General features: G+C 46.7%; 1 protein-coding gene across 7 annotated transcripts in view; it reads right to left on the bottom strand.

The window, feature by feature from the left end:
* Nucleotides 1-27,106, bottom strand: part of pou6f1 (POU class 6 homeobox 1) — a 298,595-nt gene that overhangs the window by 175,152 nt on the left and 96,337 nt on the right. For all 7 annotated transcript variants that reach the window (XR_010971226.1, XM_068024505.1, XM_068024506.1 and 4 more), the window contains 2 exons: nt 16,467-16,674; nt 15,202-15,317 (listed from right to left, as the gene is read on the bottom strand). Coding sequence is in view for 6 of the 7 variants with exons in the window: in XM_068024505.1 (XP_067880606.1) it covers nt 15,202-15,317; nt 16,467-16,674 (324 nt within the window). In the remaining variant the exon portion in view is untranslated. The remainder of the gene's footprint in view (nt 1-15,201; nt 15,318-16,466; nt 16,675-27,106) is intronic.

Genomic DNA, 27,106 nt, shown 5'->3' with positions numbered 1-27,106 from the left:
TGCAGCAAGACCTGGATAACATTCAGGCTTGGGCTGATAAGTGGCAAGTAACATTCGTGCCACACAAGTGCCAGGCAATGACCATCTCCAACAGAAGAGAATCTAACCATCTCCCCTTGACATTTAATGGCATTACCATTGCTGAATCCCCCACGATCAACATCCTCGGGCCTACCATTGACCAGAAACTGAACTGGAGTAGCCATATAAATACCGTGGCTACAAGAGCAGGTCAGAGGCTAGGAATCCTGAGGCGAGTAACTCACCTCCTGACTCCCCAAAGCCTGTCCACCATCTACAAGGCACAAGTTAGGAGTGTGATGGAATACTCTCCACTTGCCTGGATGGGTGCAGCTCCAACAACACTCAAGAAGCTCGACACCATCCAAGACAAAGCAGCACGCTTGATTGGCACGCCATCTACAAACATTCACTCCCTCCACCACCGACGCACAGTGGCAGCAGTATGTACCATGTACAAGATGCACTGCAGCAATGCGCCAAGGCTCCTTAGACAGCACCTTCCAAACCCGCGACCTCTACCAACAAGAAGGACTAGGGCAGCAAATACATGGGAACATCACCACCTGCAAGTTCCCATCCAAGTCACACATCCTCCTGACTTGGAACTATATCGCCGTTCCTTCACTGTCGCTGGGTCAAAATCCTGGAACTCCCTTCCTAACAGCACTGTGGGTATAACTACCCCAAATGGACTACAGCAGTTCAAGAAGGCAACTCACCACGACCTTCTCAAGGGCAATTAGGGATGGGCAATAAATGCTGGCCTGGCCAGTGACGCCCACATCCCATGAATGAATAAAAAAAAACATTATGCCAATCCTCTTGCAATAAAGGCCCACATGCCATTTGCCTTCCTATTTGCTAGTTGTACCTGCAAGATGCACTGCAGCAACTTGCCAAGGCTCCTTAGACAGCACCTTCCAAACCCATGACCTCTGCCACCTAAAAGGACAAGGACAGCAGATGCATGGGAACACCACCACCTGCAAGTTCCCCCCCAAATCACATACCATCCTGATTTGGAACTATACCACCGCTCCTTCACTGTTGCTGGATCAAAATCCTAGAACTCCCTTCCTAACAGCAGTGTGGGTGTATCTACCCCACAGGGACTGCTGTGGTTCAAGAAGGTGGAAAACCACCACCTTCTCAAGAGCAATTAGTGATGGACAATAAATGCTGGCCTTCCCAGCCACGCCTGCATCCCAAGAACAAACAAATGAAAATACGAGCTTTCTGTGTTCCTTGTCCGGGCTGGATTTTGTGGAGGAGGCGGGGCTCCTGGCACTGGGCCGAAAAGACAGAGGGAGCCCCACCTTGGCATTTTCGCTCCCCCCCAGTGCGATCCTCCATTGTTCTGGAGGTGATGTTTCCAGCGCCGGGATCTTTATCCCTTTAAAGATGGGGATGCTGCCTCCAAGAGCTGCCGGCCAATCACAGAGCCGGCAGCTCAGCAGCGCCACCGGGAGTGGTACTGCAGAGGCCTTGGACCCAGGCCCAGCGCTGCAACACTGGACCTCAGGTAACTGAGGGGGCATCGCCGGAAGCCTTCGGCGACAGAGGTTGCGGGGGTGGGGGGTGGTTGTAAAGTCCAGGGGGATGGGGGTCCTGCGAAGTGCATTGTTTTCCAGCCGGCGCCCGCCTTAGGCCACAGATTGCCCATGGAGGAGGACACCCGCACACCCCACAACCCAAGACCGCAGGGAGAGTGCCTTGTTTTTCCCTGCATGGCGGAGGCCACCCCACCTGCCAAACGCTGGCTGGATCCCAGCGGCGGGGGGAGGAGGCCCGTAAGTGGCTGTTAATAGACCACTTAAGGGCCTGAATTGACCTTTGGGCGGGAAGGCCATGATTGGCCTATCCCGCCCCCAGAAAAATCGCTTGGCAATAGGGCGGCGACAAGCCCTCCGCCTCCCCGCCACCGTTTCAATTCCATGGGACCCCGCCTCCTACCCTGCCTCGAGGGGCCCATGAAATCCAGCCCTATGAGTACACCCAAGTCTCTCTCGACATCAATATTTCACACCTTTTAAAAAATATTGTTTTTCTGTTCTTAATATCAAAGCGAATAACCTGACACTTCCCCACATTATATTCCATCTGCCACCTTGCTGTCCACTCACTTAACCTGTTGATATCTCTTTGCAGCCTCTTTGTGTCCTCCTCACAGTTTACATTCCCACCTAGCTTTGTATCATCAGCAAACTTGGATCTATGACTCTCTGTCTCTTCATCTAAGTCATTAATCTTTTTCTTCTCTTCTTTGGCCTCCTTATCTCGAGAGACAATGGGTAAGCACCTGGAGGTGGTCAGTGGTTTGTGAAGCAGTGCCTGGAGTGGCTATAAAGGCCAATTCTAGAGTGACAGGCTCTTCCACAGGTGCTGCAGATAAAGTTGGTTGACGGGGCTGTTACACAGTTGGCTCTCTCCTTGCGCTTCTGTCTTTTTTCCTGCCAACTGCTGAGTCTCTTCGACTCGTCACACTTTAGCCCCGCCTTTATGGTTGCCCGCCAGCTCCGGCGATCGCTGGCAACTGACTCCCACGACTTGTGATCAATGTCACAGGACTTCATGTCGCGTTTGCAGACGTCTTTAAAGCGGAGACATGGACGGCCGGTGGGTCTGGTACCAGTGACGAGCTCGCAGTACAATGTGTCCTTGGGGATCCTGCCAGCTTCCATGCAGCTCACATGGCCAAGTCATCTCAGGCGCGACTGGCTTAGTAGGGTGTATATGCTGGGGATGTTGGCCGCCTAGAGGACTTCTGTGTTGGTAGTACGGTCCTGCTACCTGGTGCCAAGGATTCTCCGGAGGCAGCGAAGATGGAATGAATTGAGACGTCGCTCTTGGCTGACGTACGTTGTCCAGGCCTCGCTGCCGCAGAGCAAGGTACTGAGGACACAGGCTTGATACACTTGGACTTTTGTGTTCTGTGTCAGTGCGCCATTTTCCCACACTCTCTTGGCCAGTCTGGACATCGCAGAGGAAGCCTTTCCCATGCTCTTGTTTAATTCTGCATCGAGAGACAGGTTACTGGTGATAGTCGAGCCTAGGTAGGTGAACACTTGAACCACTTTGAGAGTGTGGTCGCCGATATTGATAGATGGGGCATTTCTGACGTCCTGTCCCATGATGTTCGTTTTCTTGAGGCTGATGGTTAGGCCAAATTCATTGCAGGCAGCCGCAAACCTGTCGATGAGTCTCTGCAGACACTCTTCAGTGTGAGATGTTAATGCAGCATCATCAGCAAAGAGGAGTTTCCTGATGAGGACTTTCCGTACTTTGGTCTTCGCTTTTAGACGGGCAAGGTTGAACAACCTGCCACCTGATCTTGTGTGGAGGAAAATTCCTTCTTCTGAAGACTTAAATGCATGTGAGAGCAGCAGGGGGAAGAAAATTCCCAACAGTGTAGGTGCAAGAACACAGCCCTGTTTCACACCGCTCAGGATTGGGAAGGGGTCTGATGAGGCGCCACTATGCTGAATTGTGCCTTTCATATTGTCATGAAATGAGGTGATGATACTTCGTAGCTTTGGTGGGCATCCGATGTTTTCTAGTAGTCTGAAGAGACCACGTCTGCTGACGAGGTCAAAGGCTTTGGTGAGATCAATGAAAGCAACGTAGAGGGGCATTTGTTGTTCATGGCATTTCTCCTGTAGCTGGCGAAGGGAGAACAGCATGTCAATGGTGGATCTCTCTGCTCGAAAGCCACACTGTGCCTCAGGGTAGACACGCTTAGCCAGCTTCTGGAGCCTGTTTAAAGCGACTCGAGCAAAGACTTTCCCCACTATGCTGAGCAGGGAGATTCCACGGTAGTTGTTGCAGTCACCGCGGTCACCCTTGTTCTTATAGAGGGTGATGATATTGGCATCGCGCATGTCCTGTGGTACTGCTCCCTCATCCCAGCACAGGCAAAGCAGGTCGTGCAGAGCTGAAAGTATAGCAGGCTTGGCACTCTTGATGATTTCAGGGGTAATGCCGTCCTTCCCAGGGGCTTTTCCACTGGCTAGAGAATCAATGGCATCACTGAGTTCCGATTTTGTTGGCTGTACGTCCAGCTCATCCATGACTGGCAGAGACAGGGTTGCATTGAGGGCGGTCTCAGTGACAACATTTTCCCTGGAGTACAGTTCCAGGTAGTGCTCCACCCAGCGGTCCATTTACTTGCGTTGGTCAGTGATTGTGTCCCCTGATTTAGATTTGAGGGGGGCAATCTTCCTGATGGTTGGCCCAAAAGCTCTCTTAATGCCATCATACATCCCTCTGATATTTCCTGTGTCAGAGGCCAGCTGAATATGACTGCATAGGTGTTGCCAATAGTCATTTGCACAGCGCCTGGCTGTTCTTTGTGCAGCGCTTCTGGCTGCTTTAAGTGCTACGGATGTTAACTCGCTGGGGGCTTTCTTGTAGTTCAGCAGTGCAATGCGCTTAGCGGCTATGACAGGTTCCAGCTCTTCAATGTGAGATTGAAACCAGTCTGCATTCCGCTTCACACAATTTCCATAGGTGGTCATTGCTGAGTCATAGATGGCATCTCTAATGTGGGCCCACTTGGTCTCTGCATCCCCTGTGGGAGTGTTTTGAAGGGCTTTTTCAAGTGAATTTAGAAACTTGCGTGACAGCTGTGGATGAGAAATTCTGCTAGTGTTGATGCGCGGGCGGCCCTTCTGCTTGGTGTGATACAGCTTCTTTGGTTTAGGCCAACCTTGCTGCACACCAGGGAGTGGTCGGTGTCGCAGTCCGCACTGTGGAAGCTGCATGTGATTTGAACGCTGTTTAAAGAGGCTCGCCTTGTGACGATGAGGTCGAGCTGGTGGCAACGACGTGATCTTGTGTGCCTCCAAGAAACCTGGTGACAGGGTTTAGTGTGAAAGAATGAGTTGGTGATGCAGAGGTTATGATAGGTACACAACTCAAGCAGTCTCTGTCCATTCTCATTCATCCTTCCAATGCCATAGCGCCCAAGGCAGGAGGGCCATGAGTCATGGTCGGCCCCAACCCTGGAATTAAAGTCCCCCAGCAGGAATAGGTGTTCGGTGTTGGGGATGCTACTAATGATATTATGGAGTTCCTCATAGAACTGGTCTTTAGCTTCAGGTGGGGAGCAGAGTGTTGGAGCATAGATGCTGAGTAGGTGTACTAGATCAGAGGCGGTGAGCAGTCGGATGGACAGTATGCGTTCCGAGCCATTTCAGGGTGGCTCTATCATGATGAGCAAAGAGTTTCTGATGGCGAAGCCCACTCCATGCTGTCTTGGTTCTTCAGGATCCCTACCCTGCCAGAAGGTGTAGTCTTGCTCTCTTAGAGATCCGCTTGCAGGGAGGCGTGTCTCCTGAAGTGCTGCAATGTCCACATCGAGTCTACTGAGCTCGTTACTGTCTCTTCATCTAAGTCATTAATATAGACTGCAAATAGCTGAGGCCTCAGCACTAATCCTTGCAGCACTCCACGAGTCACAGCCTGCCAATTTGAAAATGTCCTGTTTTCCCTACTCTCTGCTTCCTATCTGTTAACCAATCCTCCATCCATGCTAATATATTACCCTCAAATCCATGAGCCCTTATTTTGCATATTAACATTTTGTGTGACATCTTATCGAATGTCTTTTGGAAATCCAAGTAGACTATATCTATTGGCTCCCCTTTATCTACCCCATTAGTTACATCCTCAAAAAAATTTAATAAATTTGTCAAACGCGATTTCCCTTTCGTAAAATCATGTTGACTTTGTCTGATCGTACTATGGTTTAAGTACATTGCTAAGACTTCCTTAATAATAGATTCCAGCATTTTCCAGCCAACTGGCAAACTGTAACGAGAGGGATGCCACAGGGATCGGCGCTGGTTTTGAAGTGATTTATGACTTTAACCCCTTATAGGGACTAAACCAAATCAGGAGTACATCCCTATGAATCTCCTTTAATTAAGTTCAAACCAGACAAATTCTTAGACACTTGTTTGGGTCCAAAGAATTGAACCAGTTTTCCCTCAAAGAAAGAAAACTAACAGAGACTATTACCATCTTTCAGATAGCCTATTTTTTAATAATCATGGTTAAGTCATAAATATCCCAGATATGAAAAGGGTCTGGGAAACACTCTTCAATATGTATCCCTCCACTTAAAGAGACACAGAGAGGGGGTTTTTGTAGTTACGTACAGAATGCTACATGAGACGATTTATTAACTTTTATATATTTATTCAAGAACATAACATGCAATACACTTTTAAGTATACAATATCAAAGATTACTAAGAGATGTAAAACAATCTTATTTCTAAAATAGAATCCAAAAGTTCAACCTTGACAACGTTACCGCAAAATATCTTAGAATAGCCATCAAAATTCAAAGTAAACTGTTACTTAAATTCCCCGAGTAAGCCTCCTGCTTAACAAGACAAAACACTCAGTTAAGGGCAGAATTTACTTGTCATGCAGTCAGCCATTCTTGTCATAGGTTGAGAAGTATTGATGAGGAACTTCAATACCCCAGATTTTTCGAGTCAAAACTTGCACGTTTATACTGTTTATAATCTATTAACTCATCTTCTGGAATGTAGGTGTTACCTTTCTGTGCGTGTTTTTCCCACTTTCATAATCCATATATGGTAATATTATTAGCTACTTACTCCCAATTAATTATCTGCTGAGAATTCCCTTCTCATGAAGTTGTGAGCTTTTATCTCAGTTTAGTTTAGTTTAGTTTAGAGATACAGCACTGAAACAGGCCCTTCGGCCCACCGAATCCCATATCCCTACCTGTCCCTATATTTCCCTACCACCTACCTATACTAGTGGCAATTTATAATGGCCAATTCACCTATCAACCTGCAAGTCTTTTGGCTGTGGGAGGAAACCGGAGCACCCGGAGGAAACCCACGCAGACACAGGGAGAACTTGCAAACTCCACACAGGCAGTACCCAGAATTGAACCCGGGTCGCTGGATCTGTGAGGCTGCGGTGCTAACCACTGCGCCACTGTGCCGCCCCCAAATGGTCAAAATGTTTGTAGTGTTTTGTAGTCACACTAAAATTTAACTTTATAAATGTGTTTTATACTTAATTAAATTTGTGCAGTAACTGTTTTTTCGTTTTTGAGTTAAAGTGGGTTTATGTGGCATCTGTTTTTTGTAGGTAATGTTCCATTTTGTGATTGATCATCTGTGATGGTACCTTGTACCATATCCTTAAGTCAGTCTGTCTATATCATTAACATTTTCAACTAATTAGGATTATAGTTATCAGTATGGACCATGTATAGCCTTTCTTAAAAAGCATTTCTGGTAACATTCCAGTGCAACAGGGATGTTCATGGATTTTTAACCCTGCCTTAAAGGCAATTTCAGTGAGTCTTGAAAACTGACCATTTATTCAATCTTTAATTCTAAAAGGTGAGATTCCACGGCAGTTGTTGCAGTCACCACGGTCACCCTTGTTCTTATAGAGGGTGATGATATTGGCATCGCGCATGTCCTGTGGTACTGCTCCCTCGTCCCAGCACAGACAAAGCAGTTTGGACAGTGCTGAAAGTATAGCAGGCTTGGCACTCTTGATGATTTCAGGGGTAATGCCGTCCTCCCCAGGGGCTTTTCCACTGGCTAGAGAATCAATGGCATCACTGAGTTCCGATTTTGTTGGCTGTACGTCCAGCTCATCCATGACTGGCAGAGACTGGGCTGCATTGAGGGCGGTCTCAGTGACAACATTTTCCTTGGAGTACAGTTCTAGGTAGTGTTCCACCCAGCGGTCCATTTGCTTGCGTTGGTCAGTGATTGCATCCCCTGATTTAGATTTGAGGGGGGCAATCTTCCTGATGGTTGGCCCAAAAGCTCTCTTAATGCCATCATACATTTCTCTGATGTTTCCGGTGTCAGAGGCCAGCTGAATACGACTGCATAGGTGTTACCAGTAGTCATTTGTGCAGCGCCTGGCTGCTTTAGGTGCTACGGATGTTAACTCTCTGGGGGCTTTCTTGTAGTTCAGCAGTGCAATGCGCTTAGCGGCTATGACAGGTTCCAGCTCTTCAATGTGAGATTGAAACCAGTCTGCATTCCGCTTCACAAAATTTCCATAGGTGGTCATTGCTGAGTCATAGATGGCATCTCTAATGTGGGCCCACTTGGTCTCTGCATCCCCTGTGGGAGTGTTTTGAAGGGCTTTTTCAAGTGAATTTAGAAACTTGCGTACCAGCTGTAGATGAGAAATTCTGTTAGTGCTGATGCGCGGGCGGCCCTTCTGCTTGGAGTGATGCAGCTTCTTTGGTTTGAGTCTAACCTTGCTGCACACCAGGGAGTGGTTGGTGTCGCAGTCCGCACTGTGGAAGCTGCATGTGATTTGAACGCTGTTTAATGAGGCTCGCCTTGTGACGATGAGGTCGAGCTGGTGGCAACGACGTGATCTTGGGTGCCTCCAAGAAACCTGGTGAGAGGGTTTAGTGTGAAAGAAAGAGTTGATGATGCAGAGGTCATGATAGGTACACAAATCAAGCAGTCTCTGTCCATTCTCATTCATCCTACCAATGCCATAGTGCCCAAGGCAGGAGGGCCATGAGTCATGGTCGGCCCCAACCCTGGAATTAAAGTCCCCCAGCAGGAACAGGTGTTCGGTGTTGGTGATGCTACTAATGATATTATGGAGTTCCTCGTAGAACTGGTCTTTAGCTTCAGGTGGAGAACAGAGTGTTGGAGCATAGATGCTGAGTAGGTGTACTAGATCAGAGGCGGTGAACAGTCGGATGGACAGTATGCGATCCGAGCCATTTCAGGGTGGCTCTATCATGCTGAGCAAAGAGTTTCTGATGGCGAAGCCCACTCCATGCTGTCTTGGTTCTTCAGGATCCCTACCCTGCCAGAATAAGGTGTTGTCTTGCTCTCTTAGAGATCCGCTTGCAGGGAGGTGTGTCTCCTGAAGTGCTGCAATGTCCACATTGAGTCTACTGAGCTCGTTGTTAATGATGACAATCTTCCGAGAATCGTTGATTTGTGTAAGGTCTCCCGACAGGCCAGGACACATAGTTCTGACATTCCAGCTTGCAAAACGAAGGGCTGGTACCTTCTTTCCTTTTTTGGTTGTGCTGCTTGGTGCGGTGTTACAGTCCACTTGTCGGGCAATGACCCTGAGCTCCAAGCACCCATTGAAGCAGGTGGATTGTGGCGGGACAGAATCTTACTGACCGGGGGCTGCCCGGTTTGAGGTGGGCGGTAGCAGCCCAGTGAGATGCGATGACCTCTCCCACCGACAAAGGCGACCCGTGGCGCCCAATCTCTACGCCAATTGAGCTGGACTTATAACCCGTAACTGCTGCCTTCCGTGTTGATTTGGTCGCTGTGAGGCGACTATGGAGTGACCTCTCCATGGCGCATGCCTGGGCGGATGTATGGAGATTGTGAGTTGCCCAAGCGTCAAAACCCCCCCTCTCGCCCTTCCTGGTGGGGTCCAAAGGAGTGCAGAGCACAACGTTTGGCACCGGTATGGCTGCAGGAAATGCCAGAAACGTGCCAAAGGTGACACATGACCGCCTTCGGGGTTCCGCTCCGGATTTTCTGTTAGGGTTTACTCCCTTAGCCTTGGTCTCTCCCGAGACGCCCACAAGGCAGTGGGGTTGTTAGGGCCCCTATACAGGGGTAGGTGGATGCTGGTGGGAGGAGGTGGGGGGAAGGGGTGGGTGGAAGGGGGAAGGGGGGGGGGGGGTGTGGAGGGGGTGCAACAACTACCGTGGAATCTCCCTGCTCAGCATAGTGGGGAAAATCTTCGCTCGAGTCGCTTTCAACAGGCTCCAGAAGCTGGCTGAGCGTGTCTACCCTGAGGCACAGTGTGGCTTTCGAGCAGAGAGATCCACCATTAACATGCTGTTCTCCCTTCGCCAGCTACAGGAGAAATGCTGAGAACAACAAATGCCCCTCTACATTGCTTTCATTGATCTCACCAAAGCCTTTGACCTCGTCAGCAGACGTGGTCTCTTCAGACTACTAGAAAACATCGGATGCCCACCAAAGCTACTAAGTATCATCACCTCATTCCATGACAATATGAAAGGCACAATTCAGCAATTCAGCATAGCGGCGCCTCATCAGACCCCTTTCCTATCCTGAGTGGTGTGAAACAGGGCTGTGTTCTCGCACCCACACTTTTTGGGATCTTCTTCTCCCTGCTGCTTTCACATGCGTTCAAGTCTTCAGAAGAAGGAATTTTCCTCCACACAAGATCAGGGGCAGGTTGTTCAACCTTGCCCGTCTAAGAGCGAAGACCAAAGTACGGAAAGTCCTCATTAGGGAACTCCTCTTTGCTGACGATGCTGCATTAACATCTCACACTGAAGAGGGTCTGCAGAGACTCATCGACAGGATTGCGGCTGCCTGCACCGAATTTGGCCTAACCATCAGCCTCAAGAAAACGAACATCATGGGACAGGACGTCAGAAATGCCCCATCCATAAATATCGGCGACCACACTCTGGAAGTGGTTCAAGAGTTCACCTACATCGGCTCAACTGTCACCAGTAACCTGTCTCTCGATGCAGAAAGGCTTCCTCTGCTATGTCCAGACTGGACAAGAGTGTGTGGGAAAATGGCACACTGACACGGAACACAAAAGTCCGAGTGTATTAAGCCTGTGTCCTCAGTACCTTGCTCTACGGCAGCGAGGCCGGGACAACGTATGTCAGCCAAGAGCGACTTCTCAATTCATTCCATCTTCGCTGCCTCCGGAGAATCCATGGCATCAGGTGGCAGGACCGTATCTCCAACACAGAAGTCCTCGAGGCGGCCAACATCCCCAGCATATACACCCTACTGAGCCAGCGACGCTTGAGATGGCTTGGCCATGCAAGCCGCATGGAAGATGGCAGGATCCCCAAGGATACATTGTACAGCAAGCTCGTCACTGGTAACAGACCCACCGGCCGTCCTTGTCTCCGCTTTAAAGACGTCTGCAAACGCGACATGAAGTCCTGTGACATTGATCACAAGTCGTGGGAGTCAGTTGCCAGCGATCGCCAGAGCTGGCGGGCAGCCATAAAGGCGGGGCTAAAGCGTGGCGAGTCGAAGAGACTTAGCAGTTGGCAGGAAAAAAGACAGAAGCGCAAGGAGAGAGCCAACTGTGTAACAGCCCCGACAACCAATTTTATCTGCAGCACCTGTGGAAGAGTCTGTCACTCTAGAATTGACCTTTATAGCCACTCCAAGCGCTGCTTCGCAAACCACTGACCACCTCCAGGCGCATACCCACTGTCTCTCGAGACGAGGAGGCCAAAGAGAAGAGAATTCTAAAAGGTATAATGTATTCGTTATATCTAAATTCTACCTAATTAAGCCTATTATACCTATATTTCATCACAGTGCATCAACTATTTACAATCTATATTAATGTCTTGGATGTAAGGACCGAGTGTACTGTCGCCAAATTTGCGGATGATACAAAGATAGGTAGGAAAGCAAGTGAATAGGAGAATACAAAGATTCTGCAAAGGGTTATAGATAGGTTATGTGAGTTGGCAAAAGTTCTGCAAAAGAAATTGTGAGGTTGTCCACTTTGGTAGGAAGAATAGAAAAGCAAAATATTATGTTCATGGAGAGAGACTGCAGAATGCTGCAGTACAGAGGGATCAAGGTGTCCTCGTACATGAATCTTGAAAAGTTCGCATGCAGGTACAGCAGGTAATTAGGAAGGCAAATGGAATGTTGGCCTTTATTGCAAGGGGGTGGAGTATAAAAGTAGGGAAGTCTTGTTAAAACTGTACAGGGTGATGGTGAGACCACACCTAGGGCACTGCGTACAGTTTTGGTCTCCTTATTTAAGGAAGAACATACTTGCATTGGAAGCAGTTTAGGGAAGGTTCACTAGGCTGATTCCTGAAATGATGGGTTTGTCTTCGAAGGAAAGGTTGAGAAGATTGGGCCTATACTCATTGGAGTTTAGAAAAATGAGAGGCGATCTTATTGAAATATATAAGATTCTGAGGGGGCTTGACAGGGTAGATGCTGAGAGGATGTTTCCCCTCATGGGGGAATCTAGAACTAGGGGGCACATTTTAAAAATAAGGGACCTCCCATTTAAGATGGAAATGAGGAGGGTTGTGAATCTTTGGAATTCTCTACCCCAATGAGCAGTGGAGGCTGAGCCATTAAATATATTCCAGGCTGGTTGGACAGATTTTTAACTATAACGGAGTCAAGGGTTATGGGGAACAGGCAGGAAAGTGGTGTTGAGGCCACGATCAGATCAGCCATGATCTTACTGAATGGCAGTGCAGGCTCGAGGGGCTGAATGGCCTACTCCTGCTCCTATTTCTTCTGCTCTTATATTCTTATCCAGGGATGCAAACAAGTTCAGGCACCCCTCATATCTCAAATACTTTTTGAACTACCTGAGGATGAATTGTGAGACATTTCCAAGCACTTGCCTCTATGTATCCCAGCTAAGCACCAAACTGAGAGTATTCCCTCAAATTTAAAGCACCAGTCGACCAGGTGGACTGCATCCCTGCAGATGAATTGCTAGTATGTTCCTCTCTGCTTGCTGACATAGTGAACTACTGCAGTACTGTCCATCCATTTTCAAACCAATTTATCCTGTACTAAGATCTGGAAATTCTCCACAATCAAGCTTGTCAGTCACAATTCAAAGTGGCTCATGCGTCAGGTAAACTGTCCATGGATGCCTTTGACAGAGGTGCGCCCACAGAATAGAGTGGAGAGTGGGACAATTCCTGGATGGGTTGGAATGGAAAATGTAGCAAGCCAGGGGGAGACGGGTGGAAGAGGAGATACAGCTAGTGGTGAAGGGGGGTGTGGGATACTTACTTTCAAGTGGGAGTAGGGAGATTTTGGAATCATTTTCCTTTGCCAAAACTTGGACGTCCTCTGGTGCTTCAGTGATTCTTGATACTCTTCAACTATCTGGACTTTCTGTCTTCCGGGCGGCATAGTGGCGCAGTGGTTAGCACCGCAGCCTCACAGCTCCAGTGACCCGGGTTCAATTCTGGGTACTGCCTGTGTGGAGTTTGCAAGTTCTCCCTGTGTCTGCGTGGGTTTCCTCCGGGTGCTCCGGTTTCCTCCCACATGCCAAAAGACTTGCAGGTTGGTAGGTTAATTGGCCATTATAAATTGCCGCTAGTATAGGTAGGTGGTAGGGAAATATAGGGACAGGTGGGGATGTGGTAGGAATATGGAATTAGTGTAGGATTAGTATAAATGGGTGGTTGATGGTCGGCACAGACTTGGTGGGCCGAAGGGCCTGTTTCAGTGCTGTATCTCTAAACTAAACTTCCAGTCGTCATCCTCGAAGAACTTTTGAGGGGACTCAGTTTCTGATTCTTCTTCAGTTTGTGTTTGGGGCTTGTCTTGATATATGCTCAGTGGTGGAGGAAGAGGTTGAAATTTTGCCTATGAGGGGAACTGAAATCTCACGCAATTGGGGTTCTGGGGGGATGTGGGTGAAAGAGCCCAATACGTGCTCATCAGCATGAAGACCGTCATTCTAGAGTCATAGATTCATACAGCACAGAACCAGGCCCTTCGGCCCACCTTCGGCCATCAAGCACCTACCTATTCTAATCCCATTTTCCAGCACTTGGCCCGTAGCTTTGTATGCTATTGCGTTTCAAGTGCTCATCTAAATACTTCTTAAATGTTGTGAGGGTTCCTGCCTCTACCACCTCTTCAGGCAGTGTGTTCCAGATTCCAACTACCCTCTGGGGTAAACCTCCTGCCCCTTACCTTAAATCTATGCCCCCTAGTTATTGATCCCTCGGCTAAGGGAAAAAGTCTCTTCCTATCTAATCTATCAATGCCCCTCATAATTTTGGATACCTCAATCATGTCCCCCCTCAGCCTTCTGTGCTCTAAGAAAAACAACCCTAGCCTTTTCAGTCTCTCTTCATAGCTGAAATGCTCCAGCCCAGGCAACATCCTGGTGAATCTCCTCTGCACCCTCTCCAGTGCAATCACATCCTTCCTATAGTGTGGTGCCCAGAACTGTACACAGTACTCCAGCTGCGGCCTAACTAGCATTTTATATAGCTCCATCATAACCTCCCTGCTCTTATATTCTATGCCTCGGCTAATAAAGGCAAGTATCCCATATGCCTTCCTAACCACCTTATCTACCTGTGCTACTGCCTTCAGTGATCTATGGACAAGTACACCAAGGTCCCTCTGACCTACTGAACAGGTGCTGTTGCTTGCCTTCAGTGCTTTAGTCTGTTTACACTAGTTTGGGGATTTCTAATGATAAGAGTCTACAATCAGCTCATTTCCTTATTGGAAATCTACTGCTTTTCACATCATCTCTGTAACCTTCAGCCTACAACCTTACTCCAAACTCTTCTTTCCTCTGGCTCTGACATTTTGTGTATTCCCCACAACCATCCCCTTCCCCCAACCCTCAACCCACTTCAGCTGTTTAGGCCCCATGTTCTGGAATTCTCCCCCTAAACCCCTCCACCACCCTCCCTTCCATGAAGACCCTCCTCAAAATTCACTCTTTTGACCAAGCTTTTGGTCACCCCTCCTAATATCTTATTCTTTGGCTCAGCATCCATTTTTGTTTGATTGTGCCTCCATGAAGCACCTTGGAATGTTTATCTATGTTAAAGGTATTATATAAACGCAAGCTGTTGTTGTTCTATACTTTCCCATCAGGCCATTGTTCCTTTCCATGCATCAATATATTTCCCATCTGCTTCCACTTCTCCAGATTTCTTTCCTCCATGGACTGCATTCCTTCAGGCAATCGCAATTTATCACAAACCTTTTTTTAAAAACATTTTCCTTTGCATTTAAATACTTAACACATTACAACCATCTTTGCAGATTAAATATACTACCTGCTTCATTTGATCTTTCTTTGATGACACAGATGCTGATTCCTTTCTGGGGTGAATACATGTGATTTAGTCAGAGTGCCGTTTCTACTGTTACAAAATGTTAGGTGGTGCCACACTTTTTAATTCATCATGTCGTGTTACATGGTTCCATTTACAGCATCACCTACTGGTGCAGTACCTTTAGTATCCTGAGACCACTCACCATTTTTAATATGTAATAGATGATGCAAGCACTCATTGCATAATCTTCAAACACAAGCCTGAAATAGGTGGCAAGGATCCAGTGGCAGTCATATATTATGGAGTATGAAATCCCAATCTGTGTAAAGAACACATTCTTACTGGCTGAGTTACCTGAGACACTGTGGGTGTTACGATCGGCACAGTCTGTTGTGCTTGAAGATGTAGCTGTTGTGCTTGCACTTCATTCACTGATGTTGGGGCAGATGGTGGTGTTGCCTCCATTTGTTCTGAAATATACAGCAGTGAGAAACTATAAAATTAACATGGCTTTAGAAACAATATTCCTCATGAGCAGAGCACAATAGTGGAATGCAGTTTTGATTCTCCACTCCAAATTTATTCAATGCTACTTTCAAACCTCTTCTGCTTTCCAAACTAAATTTTAGCCTTCCCTTCATGCACCACCTTAATACACACAGATATCTGATAAAGATCTAGAAACTACAGACTCATAACTGAACAGCTGGAAAATATAAATCAGCAAGTTTTATATTAGTTGCCAGGAAAACCTTTGAAGGTAAACATTTTGGGAGATAATAATTTGTTACATGATAGTACCACGAATTTAGAAAGGGGAGATCAATGCTGGTGTTTTTTTCTGAAGACATTACTGACATGATGAGCAGGAATGAAGCTAATTTAAATATTTTTGACAGGCTTCCTGCCTGCAGCAGTCGAGCAGAGCTGTCTGCTTTATGCTAGCTGAAGCAGTCCCTTTACTTCTAAAGAAAATACATTTTGCAGAGTCCCAGAATGCAATTCATTGACCTACATTCACTCCTGAAGGTTTTTTTTTAACAAATTTAAATCCCGTCACCCACTATAGCATTGTTGGAGGCCAATAACACGCTGGCACCCCTTGAGTCCAGCATCACAATGATGATACTGAGCAAAATACAATACATAATGGCATTACTGCCCACTTTCAATGCACTCAGCCATATTTCAGCAGACATATTCAACAGCCACAGTCACTGAGTGGAAATCCCAGGGGGGTGATCAGCAGAACGTACCCTCAGATGATGTTTCGCCCTAGATCTACTCGAAAGGCGGTGAAATGGGGCCAGAAGATCTTGCTTATTGCTTCAGCCAACATTTTAATATCTCCACTCTCACTTCTATTTTACTGTACACACCAAAGCATTGTTTGATGGAAGCAGAAACCAGTGAGATTAGTACTTAGCCCAAGAGGTAATGTTACACACCAGATTTCCAGGTAGAATCATAGAATGGTTACAGCATGTAAGGAGGCCAATTGGCCTGTCGTGTCCATGCCGGCTCTCTGTAAGAGCTACTTAGCTTGTCCCACTCCCCCACCTTTTCCCCTAACCCTGCAAATCTTTTTTCTTCAGGTGCTTAAAATAAAGCTTGCTCACCAGTAGACCCGTGGCGGTGGTTCTCCTGCACAGAACTTCTGGGAACATTTCGTGCCTCAATAGAAACGTTGTTTTCATTGTTTCCCTCACCCACTACCGCTGCAGGGAGAACAATTCCTTGAGGTTCCACATCACCCCCTGCTTTGGACGAGACATCCGCTTTCCTTGATGAAACTTTTATGATTTCTTGCCCAGTCATCACTGTAGCCTGTAAATACATTAAATAAGAATCAAATGTCAAAGCTGCATCTTGTCCCTCAGTTCTGGTCCTATGTCTGGTAGTTCAGCATTTAATTTCCAGGGCTGGTATGAGTTTTGAGATACTGAAGTAGAGAGCTGGATTCTCCGTGGGTGCAAAAGTAGGTTTTTTTTCAAGCTTAAAGGCACACATTTAACATTTGACCTGTGAAATGCCTTTTTTTAAAAAAAAGCAGCATCAATTTCTAATATTAAACATGCAAATATGGCTTCCTTGGCAGCACAATGGGTAAATACACAACACAGCGTGAGCCATACAGGCCTGGACGAATCCAAGTTCAATCTATGGTCTGTGTAGTCAGCTCATATTAGCCAGGAATAGGTAGATCATTACAATTGACCTGTGTACCCCGCGGTAGGAAAAAGGAGTGGGGGGGGGGGGGTGCGGAGGTCAATCAAAAAGAGTTCCTAATCTTGCCTGATTCAGTGATTCCTGCTGGAATTCCTACTGGACAAGGACTTAACTATGATACATTAATCATAAAAATAGAAACAGCCTGTTAACGCTCACTATACAGCTCCCAGTATTTGGTGTGTAGCTAAAATTGCTTCAACAGATGTAACTGCAGAACTGGCTTTGGCTAAGATTAATGTGCTTAAAACTGATAATGCTGCAGAACTTTATGCCTTTTACGTCAAGAGTGCTAAGGGAGATGGGGGAGACTGTATGTGAGCCACAAACTGATATATTCAATATCTCATGGAGGTACAGGTTGACTCCTATGGATTGGAAAGTGTCTCATATGGACCCATTAAGAAGTAGAAACAAACATAAGAATGTAAGAAATAGGAGAAGGAGTAGGCCATTCGGCCCCTCATGCCTACCCCGCCATTCAATAAAGGTCATGGCTGATCTGCCCCGGATCTCAACTCCTCTTTCGTGCCAGCTCCTCATAGCCCTCAACTCCCCGATATTTCAAAAATCTATCTACCTCCTCTTTAAAAACTTGCTGTGATCTAGCCTCCACAACTCTCTAGGATAGAGAATTCCAGACACTCACTACCTTCTGAGAGAAGAAATTCCTTCGCATCTCAGTTTTAAATGAGTGTCCCCTTATTCTGTAACTATGTCCCCTAGTTTGAGATTCCCCCACTAGTGGAAACATCTTCTCAACATGTACCCTGTCAAGCCCCCTCAGAATCTTGTACGTTTCGATAAGATCACCCCTCATTCTTCCAAACTCTAATGAATAAAGGCCTAACCTGTTTAGCCATTCTTGATAATTCAACCCCTTCATCCCAGGAATCAGCCTAGTGAATCTCTTTTGAACTGCCTCCAATGCCAGTATATCCTTTCTTAAATATGGGGACCAAAACTGTCCAGAGTACCCCAGGTGTGGCCTCACCAACACCCTGTACAGTTGTAACAAGACTTCCCTATTTTTAAACTCCAATGTCCTAGCAATAAAGGTCAAAATTCCATTTGTCTTCTTAATTACTTGCTGCACCTGCATGCTAACTTTTTATGTTCCATGCACAAGAACACCCAGATCCCTCTGTGCTGCAGTATTTTGGAGTCTCTCTCCATTTAAAGAATAGTCTGCCTTTGATTCTTCCTACCAAAGTGCATGACCTCACACTTTCCTACATTAAACTCCATCTGCCAAGTTTTTGCCCACTCACTCAACCGATCTATATCCCCTTGCAGATTTCTTATGTCCACATCACAACATGCCCTGCCAACTATTTTTGTATCATCAGCAAATTCGGATATATTACACTCTGCCCCCTCCTGCAAGTCATTAATATAGATAGTAAATTATTGAGGCCCTGGGACTGATCCTTGTGGCACTCCACTAGTTACATCTTTCCAACCTGAAAAAGACTCTCCGTCTTCTGTGAGTTAACCAATCCTCAATCCATGCTAATACATTACCCCCAATACCGTGAGCTCCTACCTTGTGCAATAATCTTTTATGTGGCACCTTATCGAATGTCTTCTGGAAATCTAAATACACTACATCTACCGGTTCCCCTTTATCAACTCTGCTTGTTATATCCTCAAAGAACTCTAGCAAATTTGTCAAACACGATTTCCCTTTCACAAAACCATGTTGACTCTGTTTGATTGCGTTAAGCTTAACTAAATGTCCTACTATTTCTTCCTTAATAATAGACTGTAGCATTTGCCCAACGACCGACATTAGGCTGACTGGCCTATAAGTTTCCTGCTTTTTGTCTCCCTCCCTTCTCGAACAGGGGCGTCACATTAGCAGTTTTCCAATCCGCTGGGACCTTCCCGGAACCCAGTGAGTTCTGGAATGTTTCGACCAATGCCTCCACTATCTCTGCAGTCACTTCCTTTAAAACTCTTGGATGTAGGCCATCAGGTCCTGGCGACTTTTCTGCCTTTAGTCCCATTAGTGTGTCAAATACTTTGTCCCTCGTGATAGAGACTGTTACAACATCTTTCCTCCCATTAGCTCCTTGCTTATCTGATATCTGTGGGATGTTTATAGTGTCCTCCACCGTGAAGACCGATGCAAAATATTGGTTTCAATTATCTGCCATCTCCCTGTTCCCCGTTATCAATTCGCCAGTCGCATCCTCCAAGGGTCCCACGCTCACTTTAGCTACTCTCTTTTTATATACCCGTCGAAGCTCTTGCTGTTTGTTTTTATATTTCTTGCCAATTTACTTTCATAATCAATTTTTTTCCTCTTTATTAGCTTTTTAGTCATCCGCTGCTGGTTCCTAAAAAATTCCCAATTCTCTGGCCTACCACTATTTTTTGCTGCTTTGTATGCCTTAGTTTTTGAATGGACACTCTCCTTGACTGCCTTTGTTAACCACGGGTGGTTCATCCTTCTCATCGAGTCCTTCTTTTTGACCGGGATAAATTTTTGCTGAGCGTTATAAAATATCTGCTTAAATGTCTGCCACTGCTCATCCACTGACCCTCCCCTTAGTCCATCTTCCCAGCCTGCTTTAGACAACTCTTTCTTCATACCTCTGTAATTGCCCTTGTTTAAGTTGAGGACTTAAGTTGAGACCCGAGTTGCTCGCCCTCAAACTGAATTTGAAATTCTACCATGTTGTGATCGCTACCCCCTAGAGGATCCTAAACTATGATATCTCTTATAATGCTACCTCATTACACATTACTAGATCTAAAATAACCTGTTTCCGGGTAGGTTCTGCAATGTATTGCTCTAAGTAACAATCCCTGATGCACTGTACAAATTCGTCTTCCATGTTACCTCTGGCAATCTGATTTGTCCAGTCAATATACAGATTATAATCACCCACGACAACTGTAGCACCCCTCTTACACACCTCTGTTATTTCCCAATTTATACTTTGTCCTACAGTGAGGCAACTTTTCAGGGGCCTATAGACGACTCCCACCCGTGACTTCTTCCCCTCCCTATTCCTTATTTCCATCCAAACTGATTCCACATCACGATCTATTGCACCTAGATCACTACTCACCACTGCACGGATACCTTCCTTTATTGACAAAGCTACCCCACCTCCTTTTCCTTTTTGCCTATTTTTCCAGAACGTTGAATACCCTTTAATATTGAGTTCCCAGTCTTGGTCATCCTGCAACCACATCTCTATAATAGCTGCCAAGTCATATTCATTTATTTCTATTTGTGCCGTCAACTCATCTATCTTGTTACAAATGCTGCGTGCATTCAGATAAAGAGCCTTAAGCTTTGACTTTTTGCCATTATTACTCATTCTGGTTCTAATTTCTGCTGCACTCTTCTGCTTATATTTTCTGCCCCTTCCGGTCATACTTTGATTGCCATTCATCTCTTCACTACCCTGCACCTCTGCTCTCATTTCTTTTTGATTTTTTAAACTTCCCTTCAATTGAACCCTCTCCCCCACTAATTGGTTTAATGGCCTATCTACAACCTTAGTTATACAATTTGCCAGGACACTGGTCCCAGCATGGTTCAAATGAAGCCCGTCCCAATGGAACAGCTCTCTCCTTCCCCAGTACTGGTGCCAATGCCCCATGAATTGGAACCCATTTCTGCCACAACAATCTTCGAGCCACACGTTTACCTCTCTAATCTTATTTACCCTAAGCCAATTTGCACGTGGCTCAGGTAGTAATCCGGAGATTATTCCCATTGTGGTTCTGCTTTTAAATTTTGCCCCAAGCTGCTGATAGTCCCCGAGCAGAACCTCTTTCCTAGACCTACCTATGATGTTGGTACCTACGTGGACCACGACAACTGAATGCTTCCTCTCCCACTCCAAGTTCCCCTCCAGCCCAGAAGAGATGACCTTAACCTTGGCACCAGGGGTAGGCAACACAGCCTTCGGGTCTCCTTGTCTTTGCTGTAGAGAACAGTATCTATTCCCCTAACTATGCTATCCCCTATTACTACAACATTTCTCTTTTCTCCCCCCACTTGAATGGTGCTCTGCACCACAGTGCTGTTGTCAGTTCGCTCATCCTCCCTGCAGTCTGTGCCTTCGTCTACATCGGGAGCAAGAACCTCGTACCTATTGGATAAGGGCACTGGCTGAGCCTCCTCCAAAGCTAAATTCTGGATCCCCATACCTGCCTCACTCGCAGTCACACCCTCCTGTCCCTGACCACGGTCCAGATTTGATGTAATTAATCTAAGGGGTGTGACTGACTCCTGAAACACGGTGTCCAGGTAACTCACCCCTCCCTGAGGTAATTAATTTTATGCCTGTGAGTTTCATGTCAGTTGTAGGAAAGCTAGTGGAAAACATTATATGGAATGTAAGTTACGATCAGCTGGAGAGTTTGGTGGTCATTAGGAAACGTAGTTCCTGCCTTAGCAACTTGATAAGAGTTCATCGAAAAAATTCCCAGAATGGTGGATAAAGATAAAAATGGTGTTGTATTCTTTGGCACTGAAATTCCTCAAAGGTTCTGTAAGAACAACAATAACTTGTATTTATTGTCCTTTCATGTCGACGTAGGTAGCCTTATTAAGGACAAAGAGGGTGATATATGCTTACAGGCACAGGGCAAGGCTAGAATACTTAATGAGTACTTTGTATCGATATTTACTCAGGAAGAGAATGCTGACAAAACATCGGTAAAAGCAGAGATGTGGAGGAAATGGATGTGATGAAAATTGATAGGCAGGATACACTGGAAAGACTGGTTATGCTGCGAGTGGATAAGTCACCTGGTCCGGATGGCTTGCATCCCAGGCTGCTAAAGGAAGTGGGAGTGGAGATAGCGGAAGGGCTTGCCATAATCTTCCAATTTTCCCTAGATACAGGAGAGAAATGGAGTGGTAAATATGACACCCTTATTCAAGGAAGGGTGGAAGGACAGTCCTAGTAAACACAGGTGGGTCAGTTATTTGTAGTGGGTAAGGTTTTAGACACAAAAATCAGTTAAAAAAATGAACAAGCACATGGAAAGGTTTGAGTTAATTATAGTCATAGAGAGATACAGCACTGAAACAGGCCCTTCGGCCCACCGAGTCTGTGCCGACCAACAACCACCCATTTATACTAATCCCATATTCTCTACCACATCCCCACCTACTTATCACCCACTTATCACCACCTACCTACGCTAGGGGCAATTTACAATGGCCAATTTACCTATCAACCTGCAAGTCTTTGGCTGTCGGAGGAAACTGGAGCACCCGGCAGAAACCCACGTGGTCACAGGGAGAACTTGCAAACTCCGCACAGGCAGTACCCAGAACCGAACCCGGGTCACTGGAGCTTTGAGGCTGCAGTGCTAACCACTGCGCCACTGTGCCACCCTTATGGAGAACGAGCATTGATTTGTAAAAGGCAGATCGTGCTTGATTAACCAAATTGAATTTTTTTGATGGGGTAACAGAGAAGGTTGATGAAGGGAATGCAATGGATGTTTTCTATATAGACTTTAAAAAAGTGTTTGACAAAGTACCACATAAAAGGCTGGTTAACAAAAATAGAGGCTCAAGGAATAGAAAGGTCAGTGTCAGCTTGGAAAAAAATTGGCTTTAGGACAGAAAACAGCGAGTTGTGGTAAGTGGCTGTTTTTCAGACTGGAGGATGGTAGAGAGTGGTGTTCCTCAAGGGTCAGTGCTAGGACCGCTATTTTTTAAAATATTTATAAATGACTTCGATATTGGAATAGACAGTCTTATTTCAAAATTTGCTGATGGATACCTAACTTGGCAGTATGGCAAACAGTGCGGATGAGGGAGCACAGATTTAAGGTTTTGGGCAAGAGATGCAGTGGGGATGTGAGGAAGAACTTTTTTATGCAGCGAGCGGTAATGACCTGGAACTCGCTGCCTACGAGGGTGATGGAAGCGGAGATGATGAATGATCTCAAGTGGAACTGGGATGGGCACTTGAAGGAAATAAACTTGCAGGGCTACGAGGATAAAGAGGGGGAATTGGACTGATTGGATTGCTCTCGGGGGAGTCACAGAGTCATATACGGGACAGAAGGCGACTATTCGGCCTACTGAGTCCATGCCAGCTCTCCACGGAGCTATGATGTCAGTCCCACTCCCCAGTTCAATCCCCGTAGCCGTGCATGTCTACTTCTCTCAGGTGGCCACCCAACTTCCTCTTGATGCCATTGATTGTCTCCGCTTCCACCACCTTTGTGAGTAGCAAGTTCCAGGTGATTACCAGCCGCTGCATAAAAAGTGCTTCCTCATATTCCCCCTGCATCTTTCAATTCTGTGGTACTCCGCCTTGCCATTTGCAGTTGGGCCAAAATGACAAAACGAAGAGTGGCTGATGATTCAAGGGTGCAACCCACGCATTTGTGGGCAGCATGTACAGAAATCCATGCTGCCACACAAAATGTGATAGAGCAGACCATTTGGAGTGCTTAAAAAATGCTTCTGTTGCATGGACCGATCTGGAGGAACCCGGCAGCACTTGGCATAGACTTGATGGGCCGAATGGCCTCCTTCTGTGCCATAAATGACTATGAACTGAAGACACAGATGGTCCTACACGTTGAATCGCCCCTTGTTATCATCCCCAACTCCAAAAATCCTCACAATACATGCACGTGTTAATATACCAGCAAACAAAACAATTAAGTGCGAACAGTGTAATACTCCTCCCCTGGATGAGATTATTGAAGAGGTGAATGGTATAATTTCTTTTCCCAAAGTTGGACCTGAAATCTGGGGATCACTGTCTCCAGCTTAATAAGGAGGACTGCTGTATTACATGTATTGGTCTGAAGCAATACAAAAAGCTAACTTTATATATATCTTCAGCAGCAGAGGCATCTCAATGTATCATTCAAAGAAGTATTGAAGAAAGTCCAGGCATCTTGGATGTCGGTGATGATAGTCTGATATGTGCACTGAATCAAGCAGAACATGATGCATGCTCAAAATCATTGTTTTCTACCACCCTCCCAAATACGATAAAAATGTTATCACCAAGATATCTTCACTGCTTTCCTCCCTCAGTTTCTGCACCGAACAGCTTCTCATCCTCAGTGATTTCAACCTCCATCTCAACTTAGGGCGGCACAGTGGCGCAGTGGTTAGCACTGCAGCCTCACAGCTCCAGGGACCCAGGTTCGATTCCGGGTACTGCCTGTGTGGAGTTTGCAAGTTCTCCCTGTGTCTGCGTGGGTTTTCTCCGAGTGCTCCGGTTTCCTCCCACAAGCCAAAAGACTTGCAGGTTGATAGGTAAATTGGCCATTATAAATTGCCCCTAGTATAGGTAGGTGGTAGGGAAATATAGGGACAGGGTGGGGATGTGGTAGGAATATGGAATTAGTGGAGGATTAGAACAAATGGGTGGTTCATGGTCGGCACAGACTCGGTGGGCCAAAGGGCCTGTTTCAGTGCTGTATCTCTAAACTAAACACTGGATACTGCAAAGGCTATGGACCCTGACAACATTCCGGCAATAGTACTAAAGACCTGTGCTCCAGAACTTGCCGCACCCCTAGCCAAGCTATTCCAGTATAGCTACAACACTGGCATCTACCCGGCAATGTGGAAAATTGCCCAGGTATGTCCCGTACAAAAAAAGCAGGACAGATCCAAATTGGCCATTTACCGCCCCATCAGTCTACTCTCGATCGTCAGTAAAGTGATGGAAGGTGTCATCGACAATGCTATCAAGCAGTACTTGCTGTGCAATAACCTGCTCAGTGACGCTCAGTTTGGGTTCCGCCAGGGCCACTCAACTCCTGACCTCATTGCTGCCTTGGTTGAAACATGGACAAAAGAGCTGAACTCAAGAGGTGAGGTGAGAGTGACTGCCCTTGACATCAAGGCACCATTTGACAAGAGTATGGCATCAAGGAGCCCTAACAAAACTGGAGTCAATGGGAATCAGGGGGAAATCTCTCCGTGGTTGGAGTCATACCCAGCGCAAAGGAAGATGGTTGTGGTTGTTGGAGGTCAATCATCTCAGCTCCAGGACATCACTGCAGGAGTTCCTCAGGGTAGTGTCCTAGGCCCAACCATTTTTAGCTGCTTCATTAATGACCTTCCTTCAGTCATAAGGTCAGAAGTGGGGATGTTCACTGATGATTGCACAATGTTCAGCACCATTCGCAACTCCTCAGATACTGAAGCAGTCCATGTAGAAATGCAGCATGACCTGGACAACATCCAGGCTTGGGCTGATAAGTGGCAAGTAACATTCGTGCCACACAAGTGCCAGGCAATGATCATCTCCAACAAGAGAGAATCTAACCATCTCCCCTTGACATTCAATGGTATGACCATCACTGAATCCCCCACTATCAACATCCTGGGGGTTACCATTGACCAGAAACTGAACTGGACCAACCATATAAATACCATGGTTACAAGAGCAGGTCAGCGGGTTGACTGCTTGTCCTTTGTCCCACCTCAGTAAAACAGTTGGTGAGCTGGAGCCAGCTTTTTGACACACTCGGAATTTTTCCCCATTTATCCCTCCACCTGCATCTCATCCCACCCGCTCACTCATGTTAAAATTCCCCCCAGTGAATCATAAAATTAGTACAGCACAGAAGCAGGCCAATCAGCCCATTGAGTCTGCGACAGCTCTTAAAAAAGCAATCGTGATTTCAAGAAATGTCTGAAGGCACTGGATACAGCAAAGTCTCTGGGCCCGGACAACATCCCTGCTGTAGTACTGAAGACTCGTGCTGCAGAACTAGCTGCACCCCTAGCCAAGCTGTTCCAGTACAGCAACAACACTGGCATCTACCCGACAATGTGGAAAATTGCCCAGGTATGTCCTGTACACAAAAAGCAGAACAAATCCAATCCGTTCACTTACCGCCCCATCAGTCTAGTCTCGATCATCAGCAAAGTGATGGAAGGTGCTGTCAACAGTGCAATCAAGCGGCACTTACTTAGCAATAACCTGCTCAGTTTGGGTTCTGCCAGGGTCGCTCAGCTCCTGACCTCATTACAGCCTTGGTCCAAACATGGACCAAAGAGCTGTACTCCAGGGGTGAGGTGAGACTGATTGCCCTTGACATCAAGGCAGCATTTCACCGGGTATGTCATCAAGGAGCCCTAGCAAAACTGAGGTCAATGGGAATCAGGGTGAAAACCCTCCATTGATTGGCGTCATACCTAGCACAAAGGAAGATGGCTGCGGTTGTTGGAGGTCAATCATCTGAGCTCCAGGACATCACTGCAGGAGTTCCTTAGGGCGTGTCCTGGGCCCAACCATCTTCAGTTCCTTCATCAATGACCTTCTCTCCAACATAAGGTCAGAAGTGGGGATGTTCGCTGATGATTGCACAATGTTCAGCACCATTCGCAACTCCTCAGATACTGAAGCAGTCTGTGCCCACATGCAGTGAGACCTGGACAACATTCAGGCTTGGGCTGATAAGTGGCAAGTAACATTTGCGCCACACAAGTGCCAGGCAATGATCATCTCCAACAAGAGAGAATCTAACCATCTCACCTTGATGTTCAATGGCATTACCACCCCCCACCACCAACATCCTAGGAGTTACCATTGACCAGAAACTTAACTGGATCAGCCATATAACTACTGTCACTACAAGACCAGATCAAAGGCTGGGTTACCAGTGGCAGGGGAGGTGGCTAACGGCCCACCCGCCCCAGTCCAATTGGGGCCCTTAATAGGCCAATTAATTGCCACTTACGGGCCTCCTCTCGCCGCCGTTGGTATTTTACCAGCAGTGGATGTACACTTCAGCACCTGAGGAGGCCGCCCAGTAATACCTGGTGGCCTCCTTCCAGGCTGGGGTGTGGGGCCATGCTGATGGGGCACCCTGTGCCCCTCGGAGGGCCCCCCCAGCAGAATGGGCTGCCCCCACTAAAACTGCCCCCTGTCCTGCTTTCTGACCACTCCCCCCCCTCCCCGGGTCCTAGCCAATTGTCCCTGGCAAGGCCTTATCCCCACTTACCTTTTTGAAGGGCGACATCCATTGTCTTCTTCTTGCTGGGTGCAGTCCCAGCACTGGC

Source organism: Heterodontus francisci, chromosome X (assembly GCF_036365525.1).
Source record: "Heterodontus francisci isolate sHetFra1 chromosome X, sHetFra1.hap1, whole genome shotgun sequence".
Lineage (NCBI taxonomy): Eukaryota > Metazoa > Chordata > Chondrichthyes > Heterodontiformes > Heterodontidae > Heterodontus > Heterodontus francisci.
This window is presented reverse-complemented; position numbering and strand designations above follow the sequence as displayed.